Below are 14,047 nucleotides of genomic sequence, written 5' to 3'. Positions count from 1 at the left end.
ACAATACTATTAAAACATTAGAAATCGTTTGACTCTTGATTCATCTATTTCTCCATTCATTTATCCTGACTTTTGTCAGACACTGATTGGGGATCTGATGTTGAACAGTGAAGCAAACCAAGCACTTTTTCTTCTGAAGCTTTGACTAAAAGTGGGGATAGACCAGCATTAAACTAATTAAACAGAACACATTTCAGGTTCTAATAAATTATATATTATATTTGTATATAATATGCATATATATGTATATAATATATATGTATAATATGTATATATACACATATATGTATAATACATATTATATATGTATGTATAATATGTATATATACACATATGTATAATATATATGTGTATAATATGTATATTATATATGTATATAATTATATATAATATATATACTTTTATGTGTAAATATATTATTATTTCTATAAAAGGAGGCTAAAGGGAATAGAGAAGTCAATTTGACATTTGAACAGAAACCTGAAATAAGTGAGGAACATGCCCAAAAGAAAGCTTTGCAGCAGAGAGAAGAATGATGGCCAAAGCTCTGAATTAAGAGCTTACTCGTGATCAAAGCATAAAGAGGAGGTGGGGATAGCTGGAATGGAGTGAAATAGGACGAGTGTGGCTGTTGTATAGAGAATTGACTGTAGGGAGACAAAGATGGAAGCAGATTGATCCCTCAGTTGATGATTACAATAATCCAGGTAAAGAAGATGGCAGAGGCTTAAGATATGTAATGTTGGAAGTGGTGAGTAATCATCCAGTTTGGGATTTATTTTTAATGAGAGTAGGCAGGAAATTCAAGAAAAAATAGCTTTGGATATTTGAGGACTAATGTGTGTTTTAGACACACATGGACAGATAGAAAGGGCATTTGTATGTAGGAAGTAAAGTTTAAGGGAGAAATCTGAACAGGAACTATAAATTTAGAAGTCTTCCTCATAAAATTGAAATTCAAAGCCTTGGGATTTAATGAAGTTGCCTAGGAAGTGAGTGTAGATAGTGAAGAGGAGCCATTCAAGGAAGAGGTTAAGTGTTATGGACACTAAACCTGGGAGGGAGAATCAAAGAAAGAGACTCTGAGGAAGCAATTAGTGAAGTAGGAAGAGAGCAAAGAGTAAGAGAAAGACGTGTCCAGAAGCCCAAGTGAGGCAAGTGTTCAGGAGGCAGGAAGAGATCAGTCTTCTCAAATGTCACTAAAAAGTGGAAAAGATGAAGCTGATCAATAGGTGTGGTAATGAGAAGGTCATTGGTGATTTTAAGAAGAGCAGATTTGGTTGATTAACGGTGATAAAATTCATTGGGTTGGGTTGAAGAGAGAGTGGGGGTGGGGGTGGGATAGAAACAGGAAGCAGCCAACTCCAAGAAATGTTTCCACTATGATGAACAAAGGAATTAGCTGGGATGGAATGTGTGTTTTAACTCTCATGCCATCCTTGATATAAATAGCAGCTTAAAAGTCCGTCATGGCTTCATTTGCAGTATTGCCTGCATGTATAAGCCTTGTTTTTAGTGCTCAGTAACAAATTTCTTAAATTGTAAGTCCATATTACTTATTCCTACCATTCCTTATGAAAATAATTAGTCTTACTGGTCCTTGATAACTTCTGGTGAAGAGTCCTGATTGGGCACATAGGGGGAATACCATCTGGCTTTCTTTAAGTGATAATTAATTTCTTTAAGATAATTAAAGAAAATAATATTTCTTCTTGTGCCTGTATCATGTGGACTGTTGCAAGCAACAGATTTCTTAGTAGTCATTAAGATACTCCAAATTAGGAGCATGGGCCCAAGTCTGTAGCCAATAAAGTCTTTGTGTTCCCCTTTTTATGAAAACAATATTCTTATAAAAGATTGTCTCCTTACAGGAAAGACAAGCAACAGTGAAAAAGGAAAAAGGTGGTTCCCAACAGTCAAATAAAGTGACTGACAAAAACAAAATGCAAAGAGCCAACTCCGTGACCGTGGATGGCCAAGGCCTACAGGTAGGACTTTTTCGATCAAATTTTAGTGGCTTTCATATTTGTTCCTTCTATGCTCTTACAGGCACATATGTCCAGCTGTCAACACATTTATTTAATGTGCGATTAGCTCAGCAGAGGACTTCAGAAAGATCTTTGTTAATTTATCAAGATGACGGTTTTATATTTGATTGACAGAGTGACACTCTGATTATATTAATCTCTTACGACGTTATCTGCATTTGAAACTAAATGGTAAGAGATCTTTTGCAATTCCATAGGTTTTGCAAATCATTACTAAATGTACCATTTGTTACAGGCATACATGTTATTTATTTACAAGTTTACTTTCTCCATATATGTTTATATATTTGGAAGAATCATTTTGGTGGCAAAAAAAATGTTTAGGAAAAAAATAAAATGAATTTCATGTGTGTGGATATTTTTATTGCTAAGAAATAATAACATAAAGGGTGTTTATGATTTATTCATATATTCCTTTAGTTTTAATTCAAAATTAAAACTCCATATATATTTCTAGTTTGAATAAACACAGGTAACTCAAAATCTGTTTTTAGCACCCTAGTATCTCGGACATCAGCAGTAAGATTACTTTCAACCTACATTTTTAGACATCCTAGAGATTGTGTGGATTGTATTTATTTGCCTTTATTTTTCACTCCAACCAACATGTGAAGTTGGCTAAATCTTTGTGACATTGTGCATTCATTTTTTTTTTTGCTTTTTTACCTATATATTTCTCTCTTCTAATTTTCATTTCCTTTTCTTACAACAATATGCTTCAAGTTTCATGTTCTCCAAAAAAAATTACCAACCACTTACCAAGCAAAAGTATATTTTGTCACATTCTTGCCTTCAATATACAGAACTTTGTATCTTCACTTTTCATTAATTATTTTATCTATGATATTATGGATTATGTGTTTTATATTTCCCTATATTGGAAGCACAGTCCAGAGCACATAGTAGTTGCCTCAATGCATGTTTCTTCATTATTTTGAAGATCTCATTAAAAATTTAATAGTAATTGCTTAAATACTGATAACCAGATTGCTGATTTGTTTTTGATCTAATAAAACACATTGTGAACAGAAATTTTTTAAGTGTTATTAAACTCAAATATAAAAAGAAGAAATTCTAAATGATGAAATTGTTACATTGGTTAGAAAGTTTAAAAATTAAAAGAGTAAAATTAAAAGAGTATTAAAAGAGTACTAAAAGAGTAAATCAGGATCTACACTTTTTGGTAGTCATCTTTATATGTTTAGCAATCTCATTGAAAGACTCAAATATGAAGTCTGTCTACTTGGATAAAAAAAAAAAAAAACTTAAGTGATCCTATTAAATTTTTGTGAAAAATATCAACATTTACAAATCTAATACACCAGCTGCAAATGTTGATTAATTACATCTTTAGTCATTCTGGGTTCCAGTGATGAAAATATCAGAATGGAGAATTAATTTAAAAATCAAGTACATTTCACACATGGCTAGATACATACTTCTCAACATGAAAGTTAAACGTGCACCATTTGTCAAACAGTATATGGTAGACACTGTGATAATATCTTATGCCTACTAAGAGAATCTTCTCAATAAACATATGAGATAACTATCCTTAATTTTCGCAATAAACATATAATGCATATCATCATTATTATCATGACTTTCAAAATGAGGATACTGATGTTCAAAGGCAAAGTTATTTCCAGGGCCTCCCACTTAGTCAGTAGTAAAGCCAAAGTTTGATAAGGACAGTCTGACTCAGAGTTTATGTGTTTAACTCCTAAGATACCTGGCCTCCTTGGTTAACAAAGTTTAACAGGTATATAAATGCTAACTTCTTGACCAACTTGTTCTGACTACCTGCCTTTCTCTGTGGACATATCGCATCTCACAAAACAGATAATAACTTTTCTAAATTTTCTTTAGAGTGTGAATTTATCAGGTAAAGTTGTTAGTCAGGACAGGGTAGACGCCAGCCTTATAAAACAGGAGTAAATAAATACCTTAATTATTGTCATAATAATTTTTTGAATTTTAAATGTTGGTATATAAATCATGTGCAATAGTCTTTCACCTCAGCAGTGTGGACTAAAATTAATACACATGGGTATTCACATAATTTGGGGGAAAATAGAAAAAAAAATGAAAGAATAAATTTTTGGATAGCTAATGCAAAGTAGAAAAATAAACTTTGTTGTAAGAATCAACTTAAAAATAATAACATGGTTATTCTTTATCAGGAAAGATAAAAAGATATGCCAGAAAGTTAATTTTTCTGTGAGTTTTAAAAAATGTGTATCACGAAAAAGCATTGAGTTGCAGGCCAGTTTGCATAGAAGTCCATGACAGAAGAGATCTACCCTGCTTAAAGAAGACTATTAATCATAGTTAAGCACATTCATCTTACTTCTTTCCAGCTAACCAGCATAATGATCAGGATTATTATTTCTAATTAGAGGAAGTAATAGATCATGTATAACCTTAGGATGAGTCTCATTAATTAACCCGGGTCCTAGGGGACTTCAAATAGAGGTGGTTAGGCACTCTGTCTTTGTCATCGCTCATACCATAGGTTTACACTTAATACATATGATCGAATGTAATTGAAACTACAATTTCTAACACGCACGAGATGTAAAAATGCAGTAAGTCTTCGCATGTGAACAAATAAGTGAAACAGAAGCATGGTTTAAACTGTATTCAACTGAAGTTTCCTTGTCCCTAATTATTGTCTGAGAAGAATTTCCAAATTAAAGGGTCACTTGAGAACCAAAAAGTCCAGTTTGTGATACTCTTAACACTAGAAAGAACAGGGAACCTTTATATTTAAACATGTAAAACTGAGCCAGTGCCATCCCCTGCCACAGTGCTTCTCCCTGTCCCTATTGTTTTTCTTATTTGCAATATCTCATTCTTTTAATTACCAAGACTGTAAACATATATATATATATATATATATATATATACATATACACACACACACACACACACACACACACACATCCATGTGTAGTATAAATGACTTTATAGTGTGTGTATACAATTAATTTCCCGTTATTTGATTGGACTGTGTGTGTGTGTGTGTGTGTGTGTGTGTGTCCGCGCACGCACATGCGCATGCACCCCTTGACTACTTTAGGAACCTCAAGCCACTTGGCTCTTCCATAATTAGCTCTTCATTGTCATTTTAACTCCCTAAGTCCAGAATTATTACTCTACACTTTAAGTAATGCAACAACCTTTAAACTGAGTTCCTGTTCCCATAGTTGTAATGTGCTAGCTTATCAATAATATGGAAAAAATGGAGTTCCATATGAAGTGTCAGGACTGAGAGTTAGAATTGTCTCTAATATTAAGTAACATGGCCAGATTTGGCCTCATTAAAGTGTGATATTTGAGTAAAGACTTAGGTGAGGTCTTTAGTCTGTGGATATCCAGCGATGGGCAGCCCTAAGGCAAGTACATGCCTGTCAAGTTCTAGAATCAACAAGAACAACTGACTGGTTGGAGCAGGGTGAGCAACATGGAAACTGGTGAAGACTACTTTAGAGAAGCAAGAGGAGCTAGACGTACAGAGCCCCCAAGGCCTGTATAAGAATTCTGACTTTCCCTCTGAGAGAGATGGAAAAATAGAACATGATCTTGACTTAACTGTTGAAAGGCTTACTCTCGTTGAGAATGTTAGGGACCAAAGAGTCTAGGTTGGAGATTTTAACTAGCTATTTCGGGTTTGTAGGATAGAGGTATGTCCAGAGTAGAGCAGGAGAGGTGAAGAGATGGATTCTCCATATATTTTGAAGACACAGGCAACAGGATATGCTGATAGATGTGTGTAGGGTTTATTACGAAGTAGAAATTAGGTGCATCTTTTAGATGACTGGCCCATTCACCTGAAATGATGGAGTTGCCAGTGACTTACATGGAGAAGGGTCTGTGTCAATAGGTTTTAGACAGAAATTTCTGATACTGTTGGACATCTAAGTGGAGATGTTAAGTCGGCAGGCAAATAAGTGAATCTAGAATTCAGAGCAGAGGATAGATGCACATTTGGAAGTGAAAGTCATATTGATGGTACTTAAAACCATTAATATGAAATGAGATTACCAAGAGGGAGAATAGAGAGAGAAAGGAGTCATTAAACTGGGACTCAAAACCAGTCTGAGTCAAGTCATGCCCTTTAATATTTACTATATGAAATGACCCCATTATGTGAGTAAGATTTCATGGGATTAGCTCTCTTCTCTATAGAGAAGAATCCAGTATAAACTTTCACATCCTGGAATGCCCTTTATCCAATTTATAACCATTCTTCAAGATTTCAGTTATCTTGAGCATTTCCTCCCTTTGTAAATATTGTCTTTGTTATACCATATTTCCTACTGCATTGTATCTTCAAACCTTGTCTGAAAAGCCCAGGGTTCTGTAGAGAGATGCCTCAAGCACAATAGTGGGACAATGGAAGGCTGAGGATAGGGTCAGGATTCTTCTGAGCTTCAAACAAAGCAACTGGCTTTTCACCTGTCTTATCTATTCTTCCACTTAAGATTACTGCAAATGCTATAGAAATATTTACTTCCAAGAACAAATCAGTTTAGGCTGACAATTTTTTTATGTATGTATATTTTGGTTTTCCCTCCCCTTCCACCAAAATTTGTTAGAAAAGGGTACAATATTTTAGGATGGTAGTAAATCAGTATGTAAAATAACTTGGGGCACCTAGGTGGTTCAGTCACTTAAGCATCTGACTTTGGCTCAGGTCATGATCTCCCAGTTCTTGTGTTCAAGCCCCACATCACACTCTGTGCTGACACCTCAGAGCCTGGTTCAGATTCTGTGTCTCCCTCTCTCTCTGTCCCACCCCTCACTCTCTCTCTGTCAAAAATGAATAAACATTAAAAAAAATTAAAGAATTAAAATAACTGAATTTTACATCTTTAAAATTTTGTATGAAATAAAAATTGAAAATTAATGACATTAAAAACTATATTAGATATAGTTCAAAGAGAATTAGTAAACTAAAGATTGATATATTAGTGCTATCTAATTCTTGGATTCCATTCAGGTTTTACCAGTTGTCCAGTAATGGCTTTTATAACAAAAGCAGCTAGTACAGAATCGTGTTAACTTCCCGTTTTTGACAGACAGTTGTGTTATGTTCATGTTCTTGTGTAAAGGCAAATCTAAAGTAAACAAGAGTGATAAAATATCATCTTATCAACTCAGTCTCAATTGGTTCAGGAAAAAATGTTATTTGAATAGTCCTTTTAATTTTTCTGTAAATTTGGAATTATTTTAAAGTATAAAAATAAAAATATCACTTCAAAATATACAAAATTAGTGTAAGATATTTCCATAAAACTTTATTCATCAAAATCAGATGTATTGAGTTTCAGAAACAAAGAAAAACTTTGTATTCTTTTAATCTGCTTAAATTATTTTAAGTATATATGATTTACATTTCAATACAAATTAGTTCCTCTAGTCTGAATTCTGAATTTGATAAGTTAGTTCTTACCTGATATTGACCTCCCAGGAAAATAAAATGTGGAATCAAATAGATCGGATTAAGTAATTAAAATATCACATCTAGTAATACCTGTATTTTTTCCCTCGTTTCATACTCTTCAAGTTACAAAAGGATTAACTGATAATGAGTATCCCCATTCTCAATAAGGAGAATAACATAATGTAAAATAAAATAAGATACAGATTCTCTTCAAGAATTTTGATATCAAATCTCTGTTCTTCACTTAGGGTCTAGAAATATTAACAAGTTTGATGAAGTATGAAGTTTCTATGCCTGGTTCCATCTATATTCAATTCTGTGCCCTTGTGGATCTTTCATACCAGTGACAATTAGGTTCTGCAGCACATAATGGAGAAAGAGCAAAAACAAAAACGAATAAAACATAACAGTAGTTTAGAGAAGTTAACCATCAATTTTTCTTTACTGTAAATAAAGTCTAGAAGGAGGATCTCCAGAAGTATGGCTAATAAGACAGTTCCACATTTTCATCAGGGCTGGTTCTATCTTTCCTGTCCTCCATCTGTGGCATCATCAAGGTCACCTCATTAGCAAAGATGGCTGCTGGTCCTTGGAATATCACATTTCATGCTGGCATCCAGAGGAAGATGACTAGAAGCTGTTACGCTTCCTTTTTAAAGAGTGTATCTTGAGTTTCCACAAAACACTTCTGTATCAGTCGCCTTGGGCTGCTGTAATGAAGTATCATAGATGGGTGGCTTAAATAAGAGACATTTATTTATCACGGTTCTAAAGGCTGAACAGTTCAAGATCAGGGTGACAAGTTATATTTCATTCTGAGGCTTCTTTTCTTGGTTTATTGGTGGCTGCCATCTCCCTTTGTCCTCACGTTACCTCTTTGTGTGTGCAGAGGCAGGGGTAGATCTTCCTTTTTTAAGGGTACTAGTTCCATCATGAAGCTCCCACTCTCATCTAACCTTCCTTGCATCCCAAAGGTTCTCTCCAAATACCACCACACTGTGGGGTAGGGCTTCAACATAAAATTGGGGGAAACAAAATTCGATCCATAGCAACTTCCAATTATAGACGAAACATAGACACATTTTTTTCTACTTAGACTATTTGCATGCTTATATGGCAAGACACCAAAAGTTACACCTTCCTAAAACTCTTCAAAAGAAATACGTATTTAAATTCTGCAAACAGCAGCAATAGCTTCCAAGGTACAGGTATGATGGGAAGGGCCAGTCTTTCAAAATTTTGCCCAGGGCTCTTTCGATAAAGATGAAGAGAAGTAGGAGAAGTAAATGACAGTGGCAGTCTTTGACAGTAAGATGCTGCTCCTTCTTCCAGGAGTATTAGTGCACAAAGTAGTTGTTATTTTTAACATCTCAGACCTGAAAATGATCATGCAGGACTACAGTTTTGGTGCTCTCAAATTTAGGAATTCTATCTTTGGTCTTCTGGCTCCCAAATTTACTCTGGTGGGTTGGTATTCTTATAGTAACAAAGTGTAGCCAGATTTTAAAGCTTTTTGAATAGGGGCTTGAAAAACATGCTAGATTTGCTTAAAACCTTGACCTTTCCAGTGTAACACCATTAAATGATCCCTTCACACCAGTGTCTTTGTGGTGCTGGTGTTTAATCACATATTATTCCTTAAATGTAGATTGTGTTACGTCAGGAGTTTATCTGACATCATTATCAAAGAAGCCGTGTTCTGGGGCGCCTGGGTGGCTCAGTCGGTTAAGCGGCCGACTTCGGCTCAGGTCATGATCTCGTAGTCCGTGAGTTCAAGCCCCGTGTTGGGCTCTGTGCTGACCGCTCAGAGCCTGGAGCCTGTTTCAGATTCTGTGTTTCCCTCTCTCTCTGCCCCTCCCCTGTTCATGCTCTGTCTCTCTCTGTCTCAAAAATAAATAAATGTTAAAAAAAAAAAAAAAAAAAAGAAGAAGAAGAAGAAGAAGCCGTGTTCCACAGTGCCAGGTAACTTATAAATAGATATCTCAAGTTTTCAGTGTTTTATTTGTATTTAGTCTTATTTCATAAGCCTACTTTGTGATACGAATATATACGAGGAAAAGACTGCTAAGTGATTTTATTCTTCCTGTATTTCCATTTGGCATATTTGACTTTTGTGCTTACAGAGCATCCCTGTTCTTCTAAATTTGTTCTTTATCTAAATTATCTTCTATTTTCTAATCCATTTGACCTATTTATCCATTTACCCACCTCTAAAAATAACATCTACATTTTTTTTTGTATTTTGAGATCTTATAGACTGTATTCTAGCGGGATATTTATTTGGTGGTAATAATGTGCACCTTAGAACACAGTTGTTCTATAGCTTGCTACTAACCTTTATTTGATAAATGGTTATGATGCCTTTAAATATTCCATTATACACGTATTTCTGAAAGGCATTCAAAACATATTTAAAAATACATTGTAAATATTTGACCCAGTGTGAATTTAATATAATCTAATTTATTTTAATAGAATTGTAAGCTGAATGTTGAGTTTGGAGAAGATCATCTTAATGAGTGTTTGGGTTCAGACTTAATGTTGTGCTTGAAAACCTTTATTTACCTTGAGATTCTCACCCTTATTTAAAAATAAGAAGTAACAATTCAAATTAGGTGCAAAAATAAAAATCCACATCTGTTACCATTACTTTTTTTGAATGTGCAAACTTCAGGAGTTCTTTCTAATTCTATAATAGGATAAAAAAAATAAAGCAAATTGAATATAAGTCTTTAGATAAAGTTGTATTTGTGTAGTTTCTTTTTTCTAGCTTTTAAATGAGGGGAGAAGAGCACACACTGCAACCTAGGAGGCACTGTCTATATGTTAATTGATTGAACACGTTTGCTACAGGAAAGTTACTACAAATCCACTTTATATGTCTTATCTCCTACCTAAATTAGAACCAAACCAGGAACAAGGAACCCTTGTCCTCTTTACAGAGGAAAGCAAAACAGAGACGGATACAATAGATGAAAGTGACAAGTTGAGTAAGAGTAGAAGAATTAAGAATATTTTACTCAGCCTTCTGTAACTAATGTGAAGATTTTAACATTTTTCCAGTGCCTATAATCACTGGAAAAATTACAGTTCACTTAAGATTGGAGGAAAGTGTATTAGAAGAATATTTTAATTTCTGTCGTTTGAACAAAAAGGAAGAAAGGATATCATATGGTAAAATGGTTGTTTTTAAGTGTCTCATTACATATTTTAGAATACCTTCTGAGATAGAAAAAAAAGAGCGATAAAGGATAGCCTGAATCTACTTTCAAAAAGTAAAACTGATCAAGAACTTTTCAATTTAATATTAAGAGGGCTCCAGTAGTTGCATATTTTGTTACTAAATATTTTTTGTCAAACTGTATTTAGACAGAATTTTTATAGTGGTAGATTGAATAGGAACACATGCATTTAAGAGTCTACCTATTAACATTGAAGTCAGGCAAAATGCAAGAATTCTTCCTCACCATCCTATCAAAAAACAGCTTTACCCCCTTCACACCAATAAAGTGCTATCATTTTATTTGATTTATTTCTCTTCATGGTATGTTTTACTGCTAACTACATATTTGTTTGCTTATTGTCTATGTCTCGACTAGAATATAAGCTGCACTAGGACAGGCAATATTTTCTTGTTCAACCAAGAAATCAGTATCAGTAGATAGTAGGAGCACAGTCAGTTTGCGGATTCCTGGTTAGCAAACAGACTTGATTCACTGGTCTTCTACTCCCCAGGCAGGGAAAGAAAACATTGAGGAAAAATTGTGTACAGGGGAGCGGTTAGGCTGAAGGAGACCTCAAACCATCTTATTGAGATTCTAGTTGGCAAGAGATTGGGTAGATGGATTCCACACATGCCACAAACCTCTAAAGAAGCTGTCATCTATAAAGTCAGGCCTGTCTATAATTTAATCCCTTTATTTTCTTCTAATCGTTTTCCTCCCACTATCTTCTGTTTCATTCTGTCTGGTTTACTCACTGTCCTGCAAATTGTACCTTTTGTTTTCATCTCATGGCTATTCAATCACCATTCCTTCTTCATAGCTACTTTCCTCTCTGCCCTATACCTAGCTGGACCCTACCTGTCTCTGTGGTGTGGATATGCCTGTTTGATATAGTAAAAACATAGGGTTCAATTGAGTTGTTAAACAGATCTATCTATCCACCCAAATTACATAACTGAAGAGCCATATTCTTAAAATTGCTAATTGATATTTCATGAAATAGAAATTACAAGGGTCCTTTTCATACATAATGTGAATAATTTGACCATCTATCCAAATTTCTTCTAGATTACTCCTGTTCCTGGTACTCATCCACTTCTAGTTTTTGTGAACCCCAAAAGTGGTGGAAAACAAGGAGAAAGGTATGTTTTTAAAAATCAGGTTCCTTTTCTATGTCATATGTATGTAAAAGATAAACTAGAATTGGAGTGTAAAGACATTTTATTTACTTTTATCTATTTTTAATTTTTTTAATATTTATTCATTTTTGAGAGAGAGAAAGACAGAGTATGAGCGGGGGAAGGGCAGAGAGAGAGGGAGACACAGAATCCGAAGCATGCTCCAGGCTCTGAGCTGTCAGCAGAGAGCCTGATGCGGGGCTGGAACCCATGAACCGTGAGATCATGACCTGAGCTGAAGTCGAATGCTTAACGGACTATGCCACCAAAGTGCCCCATAGAATTACAGTGTAAAGACATTTTAAAGCATTATTCACTATGGTTTGCGAATTTTAATGTGAAATAAATCATTCTAGAGTCGATGTATAATATATTGATATGATCTCTCCTTATTCTTATATAGTTCAAATTAATATAATAATGGCTTTTTATAAATATTTTTATTATCAATCTTGGGTATCTGAGTTCTCTCTACCCTATCACCCCTAGCCCTTAACAAAGAGCTTTGCATACAACATGGCTCCATAAATAGTGTTGAATGAAAATTGGTTCTCTAAGTGGTCAACAAGGTGACTTCAGGTAAATCATCACTAAGTAGTGAGGAACAGAATTTATATTCAGCTTCTAGATAAATTGTATTAAAATGATTTTCTACATGTGAGTTTTTGTAGTACGTGATGCCATATATCCTTAAGGAAAACAATCTGAATTATAATCTGAATTATAATAAGGTTCATTATCAGGTGTCTCAGCATTCTGGCAGACAATGCAGAAGTTTCATTTTTGTAATACATTAATGATTAAATCATAATAATTAATAAATATCTGAAAATCCCATTGAAGAGTAAATCTTATGTCCTTATAAAAAGGCACGTCATAAACAAAAATGCAGTTGCGTCTGCTATAATTTCCAGAAGTCTTTACTTATCTCAACAAAAAAATGAGATGAAAGCATCCATACAAACACTATGATAATAAAACAGAAATTTGCATTGTGATTCTCATGGTAAGTGGAATTGTTTTCATGGTAAATGGAATTTTATAATTTCTTTTCTTGCCATATAACTTTCCAGCTTTATGTTAGTGAAAAGAAGAGTGCTATTCTTTTTCCAATCAACAAAATATTATTTCTGCTTAGAAAGTTTTGTTTCCTTTATCAACATGTAGTTGTATATTTTTTTACTCTGCTAAACATGATAGAAATTATTTTCAATTACTAGTGGCTTCATAATTAAAAGTGGATTCATTAAAGAGAACAGTTACCTCACTTTTAGAGATACAAAATCACAATTAAATAATTAACTAAAATTATTTTCTCCTTTACTACATACAGTCTGTCAGCTTTATATATTATGGATGTTTGCAAAAAAAAAAAAAACTCTTTATATGGAATTAGGTAAGCGTTAAATTCATGTTGGAAAGTAGAGATAAATGAAGTATGAAGAGAAAGAAAGAAAAGGTATATTTTCAAAGGGAAAGCATTCCTTTCAAATTAGGAGAATATGGATCATGCATGATGACCTTAAGAGAGTATCTGACTCCCCTTATCCCATTAAGAAAAAAACTACATAGATAGACTAAAGTCAGAAGTAAATTAAACTTAATGGCAGGAGGGATGATACTGCAATGCTCCTAATTTTTGTGAATGAAGAAGAATCATCTTTCAGAAATAATGATCTTCCATTCAGGGTTTCCTTTATAAATAATTGGTTTTTAACTTTGATATGTTAGATAACTCGCAAAAGGTTACAAAATTATATATTTACACAAAGTGTTCCATACCAGTCAACAGGTGTGAAAATGTTCACATACCATTCATTCATTCATTCAAACAACAAAACCTTAGTGAATCCAAACTCTACTAGGAAGTGGGGAGAAAAGACCCACAATATAGCCACGTAAGGAGGCAGGCACAAACAGATAAACTGCAGTACCCCAAGATGAATGACCACCTAAAAATGTTTAAAATAAAAATGCTGTTGAAGTTCAAAGGGAGAAATAACTATCTCTGAAGACTGAGAAGTTTCTTTGGACAGGAAGTAGCTTTTGAGTTGCTGGTGATATAGTAGATGTTTGCCAGGTGAAAAAAGGAGAACCTTTTTTTAGGGAACGAGGAGATAATCACTGAGATTAAAGTTTCAGGGAAAT

General features: G+C 34.0%; 1 protein-coding gene across 12 annotated transcripts in view; it reads left to right on the top strand.

Annotated features, from left to right (window-relative positions):
* The window catches only part of DGKB (diacylglycerol kinase beta), a 725,288-nt gene that overhangs the window by 248,654 nt on the left and 462,587 nt on the right, over nt 1-14,047 (top strand). For all 12 annotated transcript variants that reach the window (XM_060632583.3, XM_060632585.3, XM_060632581.3 and 9 more), the window contains 2 exons: nt 1,872-1,988; nt 11,790-11,863. In XM_060632583.3, coding sequence (XP_060488566.1) covers nt 1,872-1,988; nt 11,790-11,863 — 191 coding nt within the window. The remainder of the gene's footprint in view (nt 1-1,871; nt 1,989-11,789; nt 11,864-14,047) is intronic.

The sequence above is a fragment of the Panthera onca genome, chromosome A2 (assembly GCF_046562875.1).
Source record: "Panthera onca isolate mPanOnc1 chromosome A2, mPanOnc1 haplotype 2, whole genome shotgun sequence".
Lineage (NCBI taxonomy): Eukaryota > Metazoa > Chordata > Mammalia > Carnivora > Felidae > Panthera > Panthera onca.
This window is presented reverse-complemented; position numbering and strand designations above follow the sequence as displayed.